This window comes from Gracilinanus agilis, chromosome 1 (assembly GCF_016433145.1).
Source record: "Gracilinanus agilis isolate LMUSP501 chromosome 1, AgileGrace, whole genome shotgun sequence".
Taxonomy (NCBI): Eukaryota; Metazoa; Chordata; class Mammalia; order Didelphimorphia; family Didelphidae; genus Gracilinanus; species Gracilinanus agilis.
In genome coordinates this window covers 744,730,739-744,748,754 of record NC_058130.1, presented here as the reverse complement: position 1 = coordinate 744,748,754, position 18,016 = coordinate 744,730,739, and the positions used below count along the sequence as shown (strand labels likewise).

General features: G+C 39.6%; 1 protein-coding gene across 1 annotated transcript in view; it reads right to left on the bottom strand.

Annotated features, from left to right (window-relative positions):
• RIMBP2 (RIMS binding protein 2) overlaps nt 1-18,016 on the bottom strand; it is a 137,021-nt gene that overhangs the window by 58,818 nt on the left and 60,187 nt on the right. The window contains exons 4-7 of the mRNA XM_044685395.1: nt 16,508-16,625; nt 14,016-14,106; nt 4,685-4,836; nt 2,077-2,544 (exon numbers count right to left, since the gene is read on the bottom strand). Of these exons, the coding sequence (XP_044541330.1) occupies nt 2,077-2,544; nt 4,685-4,836; nt 14,016-14,106; nt 16,508-16,625 (829 nt within the window). The remainder of the gene's footprint in view (nt 1-2,076; nt 2,545-4,684; nt 4,837-14,015; nt 14,107-16,507; nt 16,626-18,016) is intronic.

The window sequence follows — 18,016 nt, the reverse complement described above, 5'->3', positions numbered from 1 at the left end:
GATTGTAATTCAATATTAATTTTCCACAGGGTTTTTCAGAAGTTTATTATCTCCATTTTATAGATGAGAAAACTGAGGCTCAAAAAGGTTAGTTAAGCAACTTGCAGAACAGGTCCCCTAAGACCAGGTGAGTGCTCTTTTTTTTTTTAATCCAAAAATATTTTTAATTCAAAAAATTAAATTTAAATTAAAAAATTTCAATTTAGTGCTCTTTTTTTTTTTTTTTTACTATGACTCACTTCCCTTGTTAATTACACTTTCCTCTGTTTATAAGTCTTGTCATCCAAAACAGATCTTGAGCTTGGTAAGGGCAGGGGCCATGTTGGATAAGCTAATTACATATTCTTTTGTCAGAAAAGAACAAATGACTAGATGAGAAGAGCAGTCACAATACCTGGGGACCTGGTGGCAGGAGTGATTATCTCCAGGGCTGTCCTTTTCTCTGAACATTTCCTTTCTCTATTATCACCTTTTCAGAACTGAAATCCGTGATCCTAATCAGAGCAGCACCATGGCATTTATGAGCTGCCGACCATGTCACATGCGTGGCCTCTCCAAGTAGTTACCAGAAAGTAGGTAGGGGGTGATAAAGAGATATTTCTGGGCAGAGGACATTTAGCAAAGGCTAGAGGAATTCTGTGAAATTCTATACCAAAATGAGGAGGGAGGGAAATCCCTTTGAGGGAGTAGGGTGGGAAATCCTTGGGTTTGAATCCAGCCTTAGATAATTTTTTTCCTCTCTCTCAGTCTCTCTGTCTGTCTCTCTGTCTCTGTCTCTGTCTCTGTCTCTGTCTCTGTCTCTGTCTCTGTCTCTCTCTCTCTCTCTCTCTCTCTGTCTCTCTCTCTCTGTCTGTCTCTCTCTCTCTCTCTCTCTCTGTCTCTCTGTCTCTCTCTCTCTCTCTCTCTCTCTCTCTCTCTCTCTGTGTGTGTGTGTGTGTGTCTCTCTCTCTCTGCCTTCATTTCCTTATCTATAAAATGGATTTAATAACAGTACCTACTTCCAGGGTTATCCTGAGGATCACATGAGAATTCCTAACATAGCATATGTAAAGCTCTTTCCTAGCCTCAAATAGCTAAAAAAATGCTAGGTGGCACAATGAATAGAAAGCCAAGCCTGCAGCCAGGAGGTCCTGCATTCAAATCAGAAAATTCTTGGTTATGGAACCCTGGGTGAGTCACTTCATCTCCATTGCCTAGATCAGCATTGGTGAAGGTTTTTGCGTTCGAGTGCCCAGAGGGCAACTTCAAGCTGTCTATGAGCACCCCTCTTCCCCTCCACCTCCATCACCAAAGAGAGCAGAGGGAGGAAGTGCTTGCTCACTTTCGGTAGCTAAGATAGAGGGACGAAGCATGCAAAAATGTCCTCAGGCACTGGGAAGAGTTGGGGAACAGAGCAGATCCCTCATGCCGGGACCGGCACCTGTGCCAATTCTTCGCCAACACTGGCCAAGACCTTACTGCTATTCAGTCTTAGAATTATTGCTAAGACCAAAAGTTAGGGTTTAAAGAAAAATTGTGATGACTATTATTATTTTGATGAGTTATTTATACATTTAATTACTACTACTTAATTAATAATAGCACTATTAATAGCTATTACTATCATTAAGACTTGGGTTCAAGCCTTGACTCAACACAAACTAGAGTATGAATATGCTCAAGTCTTTTAATTTCTCAATGTTTTCAGTCAATTGCCTATAGCCATAAGTTACAGAGGAGGTGCACACTTCATCAGAAGAAGAAATTTCCACACACTGGAGTTCTTTCTATTGATAAAGGACTGATTCTATGATCCCCATCCAAGTCTCATGACTTTATTAATTGTGTGAGAATAGGTTGCATCCCTCCAATAAAAGATAAGTTTCTTGAGGGCAGGTACTCTTTCTTTTTTACTTTTTTTTTTGTCTCCAGTGCCTGTCCCAGAGTGGGCAATAAATTCCCATTGAATTGAAATGAGTTAATAATATTAGATTAATTAATAATTAATTAGAGTAATAATAATTAGAGTAATAATATTAGGTTAAGCATTTCCCTAGGGAAAACCACCCAATGAGGGCAAAGGGATTCTTTACTTACTCGACTGCTCTCCGCCATCCGCTGGGCAGCTTCCCGTGCCATGGCTTTGGCCACAGTGTTGGGGACCGGGGTGCCCTGAGGCTGTGGGAGAATCCGATTGGGTGAGGGTGACCGCCTCCCAGGAGCTGAGCCAGGAAAGTTGGATGTCGGAGGTTCCAGCATGTGTCCGTGCGTGGGGGCAGCTGAGCGTGTCTGCTCCCAAGACTCATCCATTTTGATGTGGGGACCCAACTGTTCGTCTTTGGTATCTGGGGCTCCGGCACTTGCTAATGGCTTAGGTTTGGGAGTAGTTCGAGGGTGTGGGGTTGGAGGCACCAGTAGGTCAGGTGGAATGGCAGCTATTAAAGAATCCATGGATTCACCTTGGGTGGAAAGGGTTCTCACGGTCACCTCCTTGGCTTCCAGGTTCCGGATGCGCATCAGCTCAACTGTTGTGCCATCGGCTGTCGGGAAGATGACTTCAGCCACCTGAGGACAACGAGAGCCAGCTTAAAGGCAGGTGGACAGATGCCCTTCCTGGAGCTCTCTATGAGACCCAGCCATATTGTTTCTCTTCCAAGGAGTCAATGAAGGGAAAACAGGTTATTCTGAGTAGTAAGTAAATGCTAATTCCTGCCAGGTCCAACTGCCCAACTAACTGGAAGGAATGTGGAGTTAGCTAAGCCAAGTTCAAGCTGGGCAGGAAATCCTGTGCCAAACAGACACGACTTGAACAAAATATGTCTAATTAGAAACATTTGGGACCTACTGGGCCCAGCAAGGGGGGCTATCATCTTTTCACATCTGATATGAAAGGACCAGGGGCTGGTGGACTCGATGGTCATCTTTATCATATAATAGGAAGGTGAGAAATAATCCAAAGTACCACTGGTTTATTAGGATGCTGGTTTCAGCACTATGATCTCTCACGTTGTTTTGATGCATTTTTGTCCCTTCTTAATTTCTTAATCATATTTTATATTATCAATCTTATCTTTGTTGCATAAATAGAAAGAATATTTTTAAAAAATAAAAATAAAATGAGCTGGAGGAGAAGGAAATGTGAACCACTCCAGCATCTTTACCCAAGAAAATTCCAAGTGGGATCAGGAAAAGTAAAACCCATTTTAAAGTGAAGGAATGAGAAAAATAAAATATGCTGTTTGAATCTGAAAAAAAATAATGCTGGTTTCAGAGATTCATTCATTCTCCTATGTCAGGGGGTTTTAAACTTGAGATCTGGGGGCAGCTGGCCTCAGACCCTTCCTAGCTGTGTGACCCTGGGCAAGCCACTTCACCTCCAATGCCTAGCCCTTACCACTCTTCTGCCTTAGAACCAATACACAGTATTGAGTCCAAGATAGAAGGTGAGAGTTTAAAAATAAAATAAAATAAAAAATAAACTTGAGATCTACAGTCTATGCACAGATTTCAGAGGGTTCATGAACTTAAATGGGGGAAAATGACATCTTTATTTTCATTACTACTGGAATTAAGCATTTCCTTTAATTATTAAAAAAAAATATGATTCTGAAAAGGAGTCTCTGGATTTCACTCAACTGCCATGGAGGGAATATGACACACACAAAAATGTAAGAGACCCCTGCTCTAGTTTGAAGCAATGTCCTTTGTTCAAATGTTAATATGCCCTAGAGGTATAACATGTATTAGTCATGAATTCTTTTAATGATTAAAAATCATTTTTATCTAGGAAAATGAATAATGAGGGATAACTCTTTCCAGTCAACACTGATTCAGTTAATAAATTGGTAGCAGCAAGTTATAGTTTAAAGGGCTTTCGATCTTGAGGTGGGTGCCAGAAATTTGAATTTCAGCTTTGTTACTTACTACCAGTGCAAACTTGGTGCAAGCCACCTCTCCAGATCTGTTTCCTTATTTGTAAAATAAGAAGTTTGGATTAAGGTCCAGCCTAGCTCTCAATTTGTGGTCCTATGAACCTTTTTAGAGCTGTAAAATACCTTAGAGTAAATCTTATCTAGTGAATTTATCAGAGGTTAGATGGCATCACCCCTTGAAACTGTCCAGGTATGGCACTCAGAATTTTGGTTGGGAATTACAAAAGGGTTCAGAGGAATGTCCTGGAAAGGGCTGGTTAAAGTGAGACATTGAATGGAAAGATAGAGGGCAGTTGGGGATTAAGGTCAAGGCAACAGGGAACTTATTGAGGAAAGGAATGCTGAAAGTGAGAAGAATTCATCTTGCTTCATAGTTTTTCCTTGAGTTGGCTTCGGGGATGCCCACCCGGCCAATGACCTCTACTTTGTTCAACAGAACCCCTTTGGTGCTTGGGAGGGGTGGGAGTACCATCTATCTTTTTTGGGGGGGAAGCATCAAATCCTGTGGTGTTAAGAACTGAAATTTGGATATAATGAAACAGAATAATTGAATGTTGGAGTTAGAAAGTTGCTAAAGACTCATCTAATTCAATGCCTTCTCTTTACAGATGAGGAAAGTGAAATCCCAAAAGACTAGATGACTTACCCAAAGTCACACAGCTAATAAATGACAGAACAGGGATTCAAATCCAGGTCCCTAAGGACACATTCAATGCTTTCCTTATAAATGTGACGTTACTGAGATGTCAGTTGTGTGTGTGTGTGAAACTCACCCTCTGCCCTTTTGCATAAACACCATAGCCAGACACATTTGCTCCATTGGACATCCCAGTGGGTGTGAGAGTTGGTGGTTTCCAGGAGACCTGAATGGTTGCTGGAGTGGTCCCGGCTTGAATGGTGACATCTTGAGGTGGAGCTGGAGGACCTACAAGGATCAAGAGACCCCACTTTTCATTAAATGACTACTTGAATTTGGAGGATGGCTGTTTCCATTCCACTGATTCCACTGCTGTAATACTGAGAAGGTATATCTATCTAGATATGACCCACGATTGTACACTAAGCTTCAGGGAAAAAAAACAACCAAATATCTACAGAAGTAGGAAAGGGAATCAAAAATATTTGGGAAAGAGTGGGAAAAGATGTCGCTCACTAGTTTGAAGATTTGGAAAGCAGAAAATGTAAACATTATAGAATCATGGCATTAAAAGAAACCACAGATGCCATCTGGTCCAATAGCCCAAGCAAAATCTATTCGATGACATTCCCAACAAGTTGCCGTTGGATCTATTCTTGGAGATCTCCAGTGAAGGGGAACCCATTACCTCACAAGACAGCTCATTCTACTTTTTGAGATAGCTCTAATTGTTTAGCTTTCTGGCCCAGATGACAGGTGCTGAAGGATTAAAATCAAAGAGCATCATAAATTCCCTGCCCTCAGGGAGTTTACTGTTTAATTGGTGGAAGATAAGAATCCCATATAGAAAGCAACCAGACAATAACCATCGATTGGATGATATGCCCAAATAATCCCTTGTTTTCTTCTCGAGAGTCTCCAACTTTCAGGATGCTCCCTTGCTTTTTTTTTTTTTTTAGGAGAGCATCTTCTCAGTTGGGGAGAACTCCTCTCCCAGTCTTTGTTTTAAATAACAATTTTGCATGGCATGGTTCCCAACAGAGGGACAAGTGTATAGAGATTTGAGGCATCATAATTGCTTTGTGTTTGCCAAAGGCAGATAAACAAATACTTATTGTCTGTCCCTGGAGCTGCCCCGAGAAAGATAAATGCCTCTGTTTGCAGCATTTCGGCTATGACACAGATGCAGAGGCTGCCTGGGAAACAGCTGCTTATTGCTGGGGAGGGCACCTCACACATCAAAAACCATTCATGAGTTTTGGATTTTTTTGGTGGGTTTGTGGGCTCAATGGAATGATTCCACAACCCTGATCCGAGATGTTGGGTTAGCCTGATATTAACCTCCAACCTTGAGGGTATGTGCTGTTTAGGGTTTTGTCTCTTTATCCCAATTGCCTAGCACACACAGTAGGAATGCAATTAGCCTGCATTTTATAGAAAACTATAAGATTTGCAAAGCTCTTTACATATTTGATCTCACTTGAACCTCACAACAACCTCGTGAAGTAGGTATTATTATCTCCATTTTACAGATGAGGTAACTGAGGCTGAGAAAGATGAAATGCCTTACTCGAAGTTACAGAGCTAGTGTATGAATCAGAATTTGAACTCAGGTCTTCCTTTCTCCAAGTCAAGTGCTCTTTCAACCATTCCATCTAGGTGACCATTACATGCTTGCTGAATTGAATTAAATTCTATAATATGAATCCAGCATAAGACGTGCTGACTAATTTATCCTGCTAAAAATATTTGTTCAGATTTGTCCCTCCAAGCCAAATGGAAATCAGAGTGGTCAAGATACATAGGAGTATGGGAATAGTAAGTGATGTGCAAATAAATCAATCGAGCAAGATTTGCTTAAAAGCTCACTCTGTGCCAGGAACTATGCCAAAAACTGGTGATACAAAGAAAAAGCTCAAATAAAACTAGTCTCTGTCCTCAAGGAGTTTACCCTTTAATGGAGAAGACAGGTTAGGCATAAATAGATGAATTCAGGATACAAAAAGAGTAGATGAATTGTAATCTGAGAGAGAAAGGCAGTAAGAGTCTGAAAGATGAGGGGAGGGTCCCCTACAGAAGATGGAGCTTGAGTTGAATCTTGAAGGAAGCCAGATGTTGAGAATGGAGAAGAATAGACAGGAACTTATGAATTTACATTTACAGATTTTTTTAATGGATTTTTTGTTGGGGCTCTACTATTAATATACATGTATCTTTGGCTCTTTAAAGTCTTATCTCTGAGCTGGGAAGAACAGGGATGTTGTTCCCATTTTAGAGACTGAGGTTGAAAAAGGGTTAGTTATTAGCCCAAATTCATATAGTTAGTTGAGATTCTACCAGGGTTCTAAGTTCTAAAATGTGAGATAAAATTAATCAGAGCAGTAACTCATACCTTGTAGTCCATTCCAATTTGCCCCCCATGAAGGAGGATGGACAAGTATTGTCATTCAGCTTTTACAGAGGTATAAACAGAGGTCCAGAGAGAAGAGATTTGCTCAAGGGCACACCGATAGTAGGGCAGCTAGATGGTAGAATGGATCAAGTTCCTGGAGTCAAGAAGACATCTTCCTGAGTTCAAATCCAGACTCAGACACTAACTAGCTGTGTGACCCTCAGCATCTCAGAAACTTGCTAGCTGTTTGGCCTGTCACTTGACCCTATTTGCTTCATTTCCTCTTCTGGAGGAAGCTGGAGAATAAAATGGCAGAAAACCCCAAACAGGGTCAAAAAAATCAGAAACAACTGAAAGGCCTGAACAACAAAAACAGCAAATTGGAGATTATCTCAGGGGGAAGGCAATAATCGAAAGGGAGATTGGGAAAGATTTCTTATAGAAAACAAGGTTTTAACTGAGACTTGAAGGAAGCCAGGAAAGCCAAGAGGCAGAGGTGAAGAGGGAGAGAATTCTAGGCATCGAGGACAGTCACATTACTATTTTTTGAGACAGAGTGGATTATTGCAAAACAATAAAAAATTAATTGGACCAGAGGTATTGAACATCAGTTCAATTCAATGAAAAAAGGAGTGGTTTTGGAGGGAGGATTGGCTTAAATATTAACTCTGCCATGTACTATCTGTGTGACCTTGGTCAAATTAATTTCTCTGAGCCTTGGCTTTCTCTTTTGTAAAATGAGGGGATTGGGCCAGAAGGGCCAAAAGATTCCTTCTAAACCTAAATCTATGGATTTATGAGGAAAAAAGACAAAAATGAGAAGTTGTTTTTCCCTCAAGGAACTTACATGTCCAGTTTCTCTAATGCCTAAAGTCCAGGAATCTTGGACCTTGTGTTAGAAGAGACCTGAGATGTCACTTAGCTTAGTTTTCTCCTTTTATAGGCAGAAACTTATTCCTAAACTGAAATAAAGAAAGCATTTTTCTTTTTTCTTTTTTTTAACCCTTACCTTCTGTCTTAGAATCAATACTGTGTATTGCAGTAAGGGTTAGGCAATGGCAAATAAGTGACTTGCTCAGGGTCACAAAGCTAGGAAGTATCTGAGGTCTAATTTGAATTCAGGACCTCCTTTCTCTAGCCCTGGCTCTCAATCCACTGAACCACCTAGCTGCTCCCTGTGAAGCAATCTTTTCCATCAATCTCAGTGGAAAAATGGCAGACTTCCTCACTGGTCTCACAGCTGCTGGGTGGTTATTCTTCAGGAGGTACGGAGCTAATGTTGCTAGTGGCAAAAAGATTGTGCCATTTTAAAGGAAATCTCCTTGAATACTAGGTTTAAATTACACATTCATTTCATGGAGAGGGAATTGAAGACAACTCATTCAGTAATACCTCATTAACATGGGTGATAAGGTATTGCCAACCTGGAACCGTAACAATCACTCTGTTAAATATCCTTTGCAGGAAGAGACTTATTAAGATGATGATTCTATCTCACAGCAAAAAAAGAGAAGAAAAAGAAGAGTAAGGACTACTGAGGAGACAGACGAGAATAAACTTCCTGTCCCTCAAGTTGTCATCGTTTAGTCATTTCAGTTGCATCCCTCGCTTTGTGACTTCATTTGAGATTTTTTTGGCAAAGATACTAGAGTGGTTTGCCATTTCCTTCTCCAGCTCGTTTTATGAATGGGGAAACAGAGGCAGACAGAGGTGAAATGACTTGCCCTGGGTCACACAGGTTGAATCTGAACTCCCAAGTACAGGGTCACAAATGCTCATGCCCTGTCCTTGGTGCTAGAGATACAAAGGCAAGGATGAAAAAATAGCCTCTGTCCATAAGGAACTTATATTCCACTTCTTTCTCAATAAACCTTTTTTATAAACCTTTTCTCTCATTCTCTAAACAGAAGACCTCTGCTCTTACTTTACTGAAATAAATGGGGCTAGCCTTCATGAATTTCCTATTCTGCCCCTCAAAACCTCTCTCCATTAGCATGCATTCTTGCCTCCTTTGCTCCAGGCTCTCTCTAGCAGTATCTTCTTAGAGCTAATTGAGTTCAATCACTTCTTTTTTTACAGATTTTTCAAGTAGAGGCCCAGAGAAATGGAATAACTTACTCTAGATTTTGGAGGTGTCTTATGGCAGAGCAGGAACTTGAATAAGACTCCTCTAAATCAAGAGCTCTGTCCTCTACATAGCATATTAATTGTTTTAGAGGTCAACTCTTCATCATCAGAGACCAAATATAGGCCAGTTCTAGAGGTAGTAGGAACCTTACAAGCTGCTTAGTGCAATCTCTTTTTTTTAGTAGCTAAGTAAACTGAGTTCATGGAGAGTAAGAGGCCCTCTATCCCATCTTATCTCCTCTGGCAATTTTACTCTTCAGTCATTGTCCCTTCTGTTTGTCCTATTTGATATCTCCTTAATTATTTGACTATTTCTCAGTTGCCCACACATGCTTAGCTCTCTTCAGTTCTTAATTACCCTCAAATAATCCTGAAGAGTAAGGCTGATGCCTTTGTGCAATCTGTCTCACTTAGAACCGACTCACACACACTTCAAGACATCATCCAGTGATGCCACTATTTTTCTTCAAAAATAAAGGACAGACAGCAAGAACATAATCCAGATGTCCCCTCTAGCCATCATATCTTATCTTGCCTCCGTTTTATGACCAAGAGGTTCAGTAGACAAAACTCTGGACCTGGAGTAAAGAAGACCTGAGTTTCAATCAGGCTTTAGGAACATACTAGCCATGTAATCCTGGGCAACTCACTTAAACTGCTGACCTCAGTTTCTCCATACATAAAAGAGAATATTAATAGCACCTCTCTCCCGGATTGTCATGAGATTACATTTGTAAAGCACTTTGAAAACCTTTAAAGTGACATATAGATGCTAGCTGTTAGTATTTTATAGCCAAAGTCCTAGAAAAAGCTCTTGACTTTTTACCTTGACTTCCTTGCCTTCCACTCACTTCTCAACTCTTTGAAACCTGGTTTCTGACTCCATTCACTCAATTGAAACATCTCTTTCCAAGGTTGGTTGGTAATGATCTTTAAATGACTAAATCCAAAGCCACTTCTCAAGTCTTATTCTTCTTGACTCCTGCAATGGTTGACACTGCCCACTACTTCCCCCTTCCAAATGCTCTCCCTTCCCGGGGGTTCTCAGAGCTTTGCTGTCTCTTAATTCCCATCCCCTCCACCCTAGCTTAAGCTCTTTTCTCACCTAGTTGATTGTTACACTAAACTCTTAAACTGATCTTTTGATTTCCATTCAATCCCCTCCATCCCTCCCTTATTTTTGTAAGCAAGTGATTAGATCTCCTTATCTCACCCAGATGGGAGGATCACTCATGAGCTCAATCCTAGAACCTGAGGCTATCTGATGGGTGCAGCTTGGGTGAGGCAACCTGGTGTCTCTCCTTCTATAGGAGTTTGCCATATTGATGCAAGGCTTAGGGTGAATAACTGATCGGCTTTAAACCTATTCCAGCTCAGAACTCCTTGGCTCAAGTGATCCCCCAGCCTCAACTTCCCCAACAGCAGGGCATGCAGCTGCTATGTCGAGCCAGGATCTTTCTCCTTTCAAATCCATCCTTCGCTCCTCTTGTCTGAGCCACCATCTTAATGCCCCACATGGAACACATGCATGCTATACTCAAAAAACTTTGAGGGGCTCACCACTATTTATAGAACAAAGAAAATGTAACTCCTGACCCTTGCAGTCAAGGCACTTCATAATCTAGCTCCAAATCATCTACCAGTCACAACTTGGTCAGTGGTCCTTTACTTTACCAATATGTCAGCAAATTAGATCCCTCTTCACCTTTCATTCTCTTCCTCCTCCTCCTCCTTTTCTCACATCAAAGGCAGCTAGGGTGGTATTAGAATAGAATAGAATATGATATGATATGATGTGATGTAACATGACACAATATAACATGTTATGACAGGATACGATAGTCATATCATATTAGAGTCATATTATATCATATATGCATGTAATATATTTGATATGACATGATATAGTGTAATATGATATAATATGATATAATGATATATAATATGATGTGATATGTGATATAATGTAATATGTAATGATACAATGTAATATGATATAATATTAGATATCATTATATTATATCATACTATATTACATATCATATTATATCATATCATATTACATTATATCTTATATCATATTATATTATATATCACATTATATCATATCATATCATATTATGTTATGTTATGTTATATTATATTATATGTAGATAGAGTCAGGAAGACCTGAATTCAAATTCTGCCTCAGACACTTACCAGCCTGTGTGACTCTGAGCAATTCAATGAGTCTCTCAGCCTCAGTTTCCTTTTTGTAAAATGGAGATGCCCAAGCTCATGAGGTAGCAAACATATTATATATAACTACATCTGTACATTTGGTGACCCAAATTAGAATATAAACTCCCTGAGGGCAAGGAGGGAGGCTTTGGGTTTTTTCTTTGTATCTCCAATACTCCAGAACTTAGTTCAGAGCTTAACACACATTGAGCACCTTTGAGGATAGTAATAAATGCCACCAGTAGTCTTGAGATGCTAATGGAAATTCAGGATGGTTCCCAATCTGCCTGGCAAACTAATGGAATGGCTTGGAGAAATTGCACAGGATATGCCAGTATAAGTAGGTTTTGTAGGGAAAACAACATCAAGGAGAGCACACATCCACTGGAGTATTTGAGTATATGTTAGGCACTGTGTTATAAAATAAGTCTGTCCCCTCAAAGGGCTTATATACACTATCTGAATGTTTTATTGATGGAAATTGCCAATGATTGTAGCAAGACCGGCACTGTACTACATACTGTGTGTGGATATAGATCTGTTTTGTGTTTATTTATTTGGTGTTGATTTTAGCAGCGAGGTGGCTTCACAGAGCACGGAACACTGGGCCTGGAGTCAAAAAGACTCATCCCCTTGGGTTCAAATCTGGCCTCGGACACTTAGTTGTCTTTGTGACCCTGGTCAAGTAATTTAAGCCTGTTTGTCTCAGTTTTCTCATCTGTAAGATGACCTATAAGATGTAAGAGAAGGAAATGACAAACCACTCTAGTTTCTGCCAAGAGAACCACAAATGGGGTCACAAAGAGTTAGACATGACAAATGACTGAATAACAAAAATTGATTTTAGCATTAAATGTTAAGTGGGAGTCATGGGTAACATGGGAAAGAGAAAACAGATGGAGAAGGTTTGGTAAAAGGGATAAGTAAGTGAGAGATGGTGTAGAAAAGCTGTTCCTTGGAATTTCTCTGCCTCTCATCATTATTACCATCTCTCACCATCCCCTACCCCCTTGCTGCTCTTTACTTTGTCAGGTTAAAGAAGAAGAAAAAGTGTTTGGAATGTAAGTAAGTGATATCACCTCTCCTTGTCCCCAGGACTGTTTCAAAGCATAATTTCTCCTCCCTCACTTGCTTTCACACCACCACATCCTTTACTGCAGGGGTTTTTAACCTTGTTTTATTACATAGACCCCTGCGGCAGACTGGAGAAACCTCAGAATAATAGCCTTCATTCACAATCGAAGGGAATGCTAAATTTTGGTCAGAGGTTATTAAAAATAAAGTAATTTTTTTCTCCCATCCAGATTCACTGACTCTCTGAAATCTACACACAGACAGGTCAAGAACCTCTTCTTGTCAAGGAATATTAGAGCTGGCTCAAATCCAGTACCTTCATTTTTCAGATGAGGAAACTGAGGCCCAGAAAAGTTTAGCAATTAACTTAAGGTCACACGGCAAATGAATGGCAGAGTTGGGATTTGATCCCAGGTCCCCTGACTTCTGGGCTTGAGCTCTTGCCGCTCTCCCATGGAGCCAGAAGGATGTGACTATGTGTGGTAAAGGAGTGGAGAGAGTAGCAAATCATTTTTCTAAGTCTGACCCTAGGTTCCTGAGGAGAAAACTCTCCTAATGCATGTGAAGTGGAACCAATTTTACTCTCAATTCAGCTCCCTTCCTTTAATGCATGGAAAGCAGAACCAAATCTACCCTCTATTCAGCCTGGCTCCTTTCTCCTCTGTAGGGTGACCTCCTACTGTTTTCCTTGACCTTTCTCTCTGCTAGGGGAATCAGGCAGGCTCCGTTGCTAATGAGTTTGCTCACTGAATTACACATATTTCCAATGGATTTTGTTGTTTGGTCATTTCAGTTGTGTCTGACTCTTTGTAATCCCATTTGGAGTTTTTTTGGCAAAGATATCAGAGTGGTTTGCTTTTTCCTTTTTTAGCTCATTTTACAAATGAGGAAACTGAGTCAAAAAGGGGTAAGCAACTCGCCCAGGGTCACACAATGTCTCAAGTCAATTTTGAACTCAGATCTTCCTGATTCTGGTCCCAGTGCTCCCATTATGCCACTCAGTTACCCACTAATGGGTTTGGATATTATTATAATCATTATTTATTGTTGTTATGATTATCATTTTTCTCTGCTTACTCAGGGAAACTAAATACATGGCCTGCTTTCTTGTGCCCTATGATCAAAGGGATCCTTTATATATCACAGTCCTTTGGAAATATCATGACCTCTTTCATGGCCAGTTCCCTACTATATCTGGACTTTCCAATACATATGGACAGGATTTTATAAAACCCAGAGGTTCTGGGCATTTTTAGAATTAAAAATCTTAGATTAGTTATGGTAATTGATGTGTAATGGGAAGAGCACTGAATTTTGAATGGGTTGTCCTGGGTTCTAATCTCAGCTCTCTCCCTTACTAACCACGTCATCTCCCTGATCTTGGTCCCAGTTTCCTCATCTGGAAAATTGGGTGACTTCTAAGAGCCATTCTAGCTCTGAATCCTATTTTTGAGGCTCTTTCCAACACAATGGGGTGGGGAATTTGTACTTTCCAATGCAATTGGGAGTATCCAGTGGTCACAGCTCTCTATTCTATGTGAGTCTCCAGAGTTTTAAGCCTAAATTCTATACCCCCTCCCCATCTAGCCCTGGCTTGAGCATCCCCAGCTTTGAACTGAGCGCAGATTCAGTTGGAGTCAGGGATGGTTCATACCGGTATTGCCTAGCCAACAATATCTCTGTCTATCACCAGAAATACTTTCATTAGACATGTGGTCCTTTGGGTTTAAGCCCCCAGGAATCCGCTTTTAAAAGAGGCAGAGTACTGTTAAACTGGGAAGGGGCATAGCATCACAGAATTCTAGAGGTAAAAGGGATTTCATGGTCAGAGAAGGGGAGAGAAAGTGTGGCCAAGTGTGTTGCCCAAGGGCACTCTGGTAGTACGTACCAGAGGCATCATTCAAAAGCAGGTGTTCTGCTTCCACATTTATGAATTCTTCTATTACATACATGGGGAAGATGGAATGGAACTCTGTATTTATTTGAATATGAGGACTATATGAATATAAGGTGCAAGTTGAATGGCAAGCATGGACATTCATAAGGATGAATTTCAAGGATTTAAGGAGAAAACTGTGATGTGGATCCAATTGACAGGGAGGAAGAAGAGGAGGAAGAGAGAGGAGGGGGCGGAATCAGAAAAGTGGGGAGACAAGGAGGGAGAGAGAGAGAAGGAAAGAGACAGAGAGATGGGGAAGAGAGAGCAAAGAGAAGAAGCAAAAAGAGAGTAGAAGATAGAGAAAGAAGAAAGAAAGTGGGAGGAAAGAGAGAAAAGAGGGACAGGGAAAGGGAAAGGGAGAGAGAGAGCGAGAGAGAGAGAGAGAGAGAGAGAGAGAGAGAGAGAGAGAGAGAGAGAGAGAGATGGACAGAGAGAAGTAAGAAAGTTTTCTGATGGCACAATGGATTGTGGTTGAAATTAGGAAGACATGAGTTCAAATCTAGCCTCGGATACTTACTAGTTGTGTGACCCTGGGCAAGTCACAACCTCTATTTGTCCTAGTTTTCTGAAGAGTAAAATGAGGAAAATACTATCACCTACCTCCCAGGGTTGTTGTGAGAATCAAATGAAATAATAATTGTAAAGCACAAAGCCCAATACATTTTGTTGTTCAGTTGTGTTCAACTCTTTATGACCCCATTTGGAGTTTTCTTGCCAAAGATACTAGAGTGGTTTGTTATTTCTTTCTCCAGCTCATTTTACAGATGAGGAAACAGAGGCAAATAGAGTTAAGTGACTTGTCCAGAATCATATATCTATTAAGTGAGGGATCCAGAATTCCAGTCCAGGTTCCCTAAAATAAAGTTCAGCCCTCTCTACCACACCACATAACTTCATCCTTGAGTCAGGGATAGTTAAAGAGTGAATCCAAGATTCTCTTGCCTCTGGGATAAAATGTAAACTCTTTATTTGGTTAAAGTCTCTCATTGCCTGACTCTAGCCTGGCTTTCCAGGTTGTCACACTTTTATCACCTCCTTTTGGTACATTTAACCAAACTTGCCCATTTACTATTCCTCATCCACCCATTCCATCTCCCACTTCAGAGACTTTGCACCTAAGGTGCCTTTCTCTCCCCTCTTCTATCTCAGAATCCTGAGCTCCCTTAGGGACTCAGTTCAGGTGTCACCTCCTTCATGAAGCCTTTTCTGATTTTCTCAATAATAAGGATCCCTACCTGTACCCCACATGTTACTTTACATTTACTCTGGAAATATTTTGTATTTGTATCTCTATATTCATATGGTTCCCCCTTTGCCCCACAAAGAGAACATAAAATCCCTGAAGATCCATGCTCTACAATCTAGGTCCATGATGGTGAGCATACGGTACAGGTGCCAAAGAGGGCACACGAAGCACTCTCTGTGGGCATGTAGCATCGTTGCCCAGCAGAGTTCATTGCTAGAAAGGCAGAAGGACTCAGGTGGATCTGCTCCTTTCCCCCTCTCTACCATAACGGATGACATTTTTTTCATATCACCTGCCCCTCTGTCCAGCAGCCCAATGGGAGATCTTCCTCCTTCCCCTGTGTGGGTTAAGGAAGGGCAAGGCACATGTGGCACTTGGTCTGGGGGGACCAGGGCATAATATGTGGTCTCTGGAGGGGTAGGGGGTGGGACATGGCACACAGTCTCTAAAAGGTTTGCCATCACAGATTTAGGTGAATTGGACAAGTAGTTCTGGGGACAACTAAATATGACACTTCTGTGCAGCTTCTTCCTCCATGGCTCAGCTCATGTTACCCCTCTTGCAAAAAACTTCTCCTGATATCTCCTCTCCCTCCATACAATAGTGAACTTATCCTGTTCATTATCCAGAGTGATCCATGCCCCCTTGCTGATACTGTCCTATGCTCTCTATAACACTCAAATTCTTGTAGTATTCTTCTCTGGAGTTATCTTCCCTCTATCCTCAGTTGATGGTATTTTCTCGCATCTATAGCATCTTTCCTTGTATTGTTATTATCTGGCACCCTGTTGCATCCTCCCCAAACCCTTAATCTCTCCTACCTATAAACACTCTATCTATAATATCTCTTATCTAGGACCATACAGTATGCTTCCTATATCCATAATGGATAGTGGTCTCTTTCATTTGCATTACTCTTGTCTGAGATATATCTCTATTTGCCTCATAGATTAGAAACTACCAGAGGCAGGGATGGATCCCATTCATTCCCCAGTGTGTTAGACAAATGGGATTCATTATCTTGGACAAAATCCACAAAGCTGGAAAGGACCAGTTCTCTCTGCCCATCTAGTAGTTCTCTTGTTGAGGACAAGGATGTAGAAACATATTAAAACCTCCTTATTAGTTTCTCTAGAAATATAGAAACCTCTTTGTTTTAAAAACTCTTTCCAAAATCCTTAGAAAGCTGAAGAAGTCATGGACAAAAGGGCTTTTCTTAGACAAGTGGATTAAGGGGAAGGTATCCAACCTTCAAACAAAAGAATAACTCTTGTTTTATTTTTTTTATTTAAAATTTAAAATTTTATTTAAAATTTAAAAAATTAAATTTTATTTAATTTATCATTGCTTTCTCCTTCCCTAAAGGACACACCTAAGGGAAGCACCCTTGATTTCCTATGAAAGGAAAGCAGCCCGCTTCAGGAAAGATTCTTTATTTTGAAATCCCATCCTTTCCACTAGGGAATGGGATGAATGAGATGGTGACTTGGTTAGGAAACAATTCTGGAATGTAAACCCCAACAGCTACTTTACTTATTGAGCTCTTTTCTTTGCTCAAGATTCTAATAAAGATTGCCTAAAATTATCTTGGGGCAGAAAGCTATGTCAATGGGCATTGTAAGAGGGAAATAGGTTTGAAGCTCCCTGTTTTCCAGTGGGAATCTCAGCGCCTGCCTGTCTCTCTGAGCTTCCAAAATGCTTCAAGCCTATTTCCCTCTAACAGCATGGAGGACTCTTCCAGTTTGGCCATCTCTCCCTCTAAGCTAGAAATGTCTAGATATTAGATTAAATATAATAAAATGATTTCTGGAAGATGAGTCTAAAACACTAACACATGGAATGTTAATATTTTATAATAATAATATTATTTTTAAATATAATAGAAAAATAGAAAAATAATGCATGATATATAATACATATCATATATGAATATATAATACAAATACTATATAATATATAAAATATAATATAAATATAATGCCATATTATTGTGTAATACAATATCATTATATATAATTTTATATAATGATATTATATTATTATATAATAACTTTGTATTATTATATAATAATACTAATATAATAACATGTTAGTGTTAATATTTTTCTTAAATAATTATTATGTTGGATATTTTATATAAATAATATATTATATAGATACCAATATATAATCATAATAATATAATAGAAATAATTAATTTATGATATTCATATAAATAATATAATAATAATACAACAGAAATGATTAATTTATGATAATCATATAAATAATATAATTATAAGAATACAATAGAAATAATTAATGTATGATAATCCTACAAATAATATAATTATAATAATACAATAGAAATAATTAATGTATGATAATCCTATAAATGGTTATAATAATACAACAGAAATAATTAATGTATGATAATCCTATAAATAATATAATCATAATGATATAATAGAAATAATTAATTTATGATAAT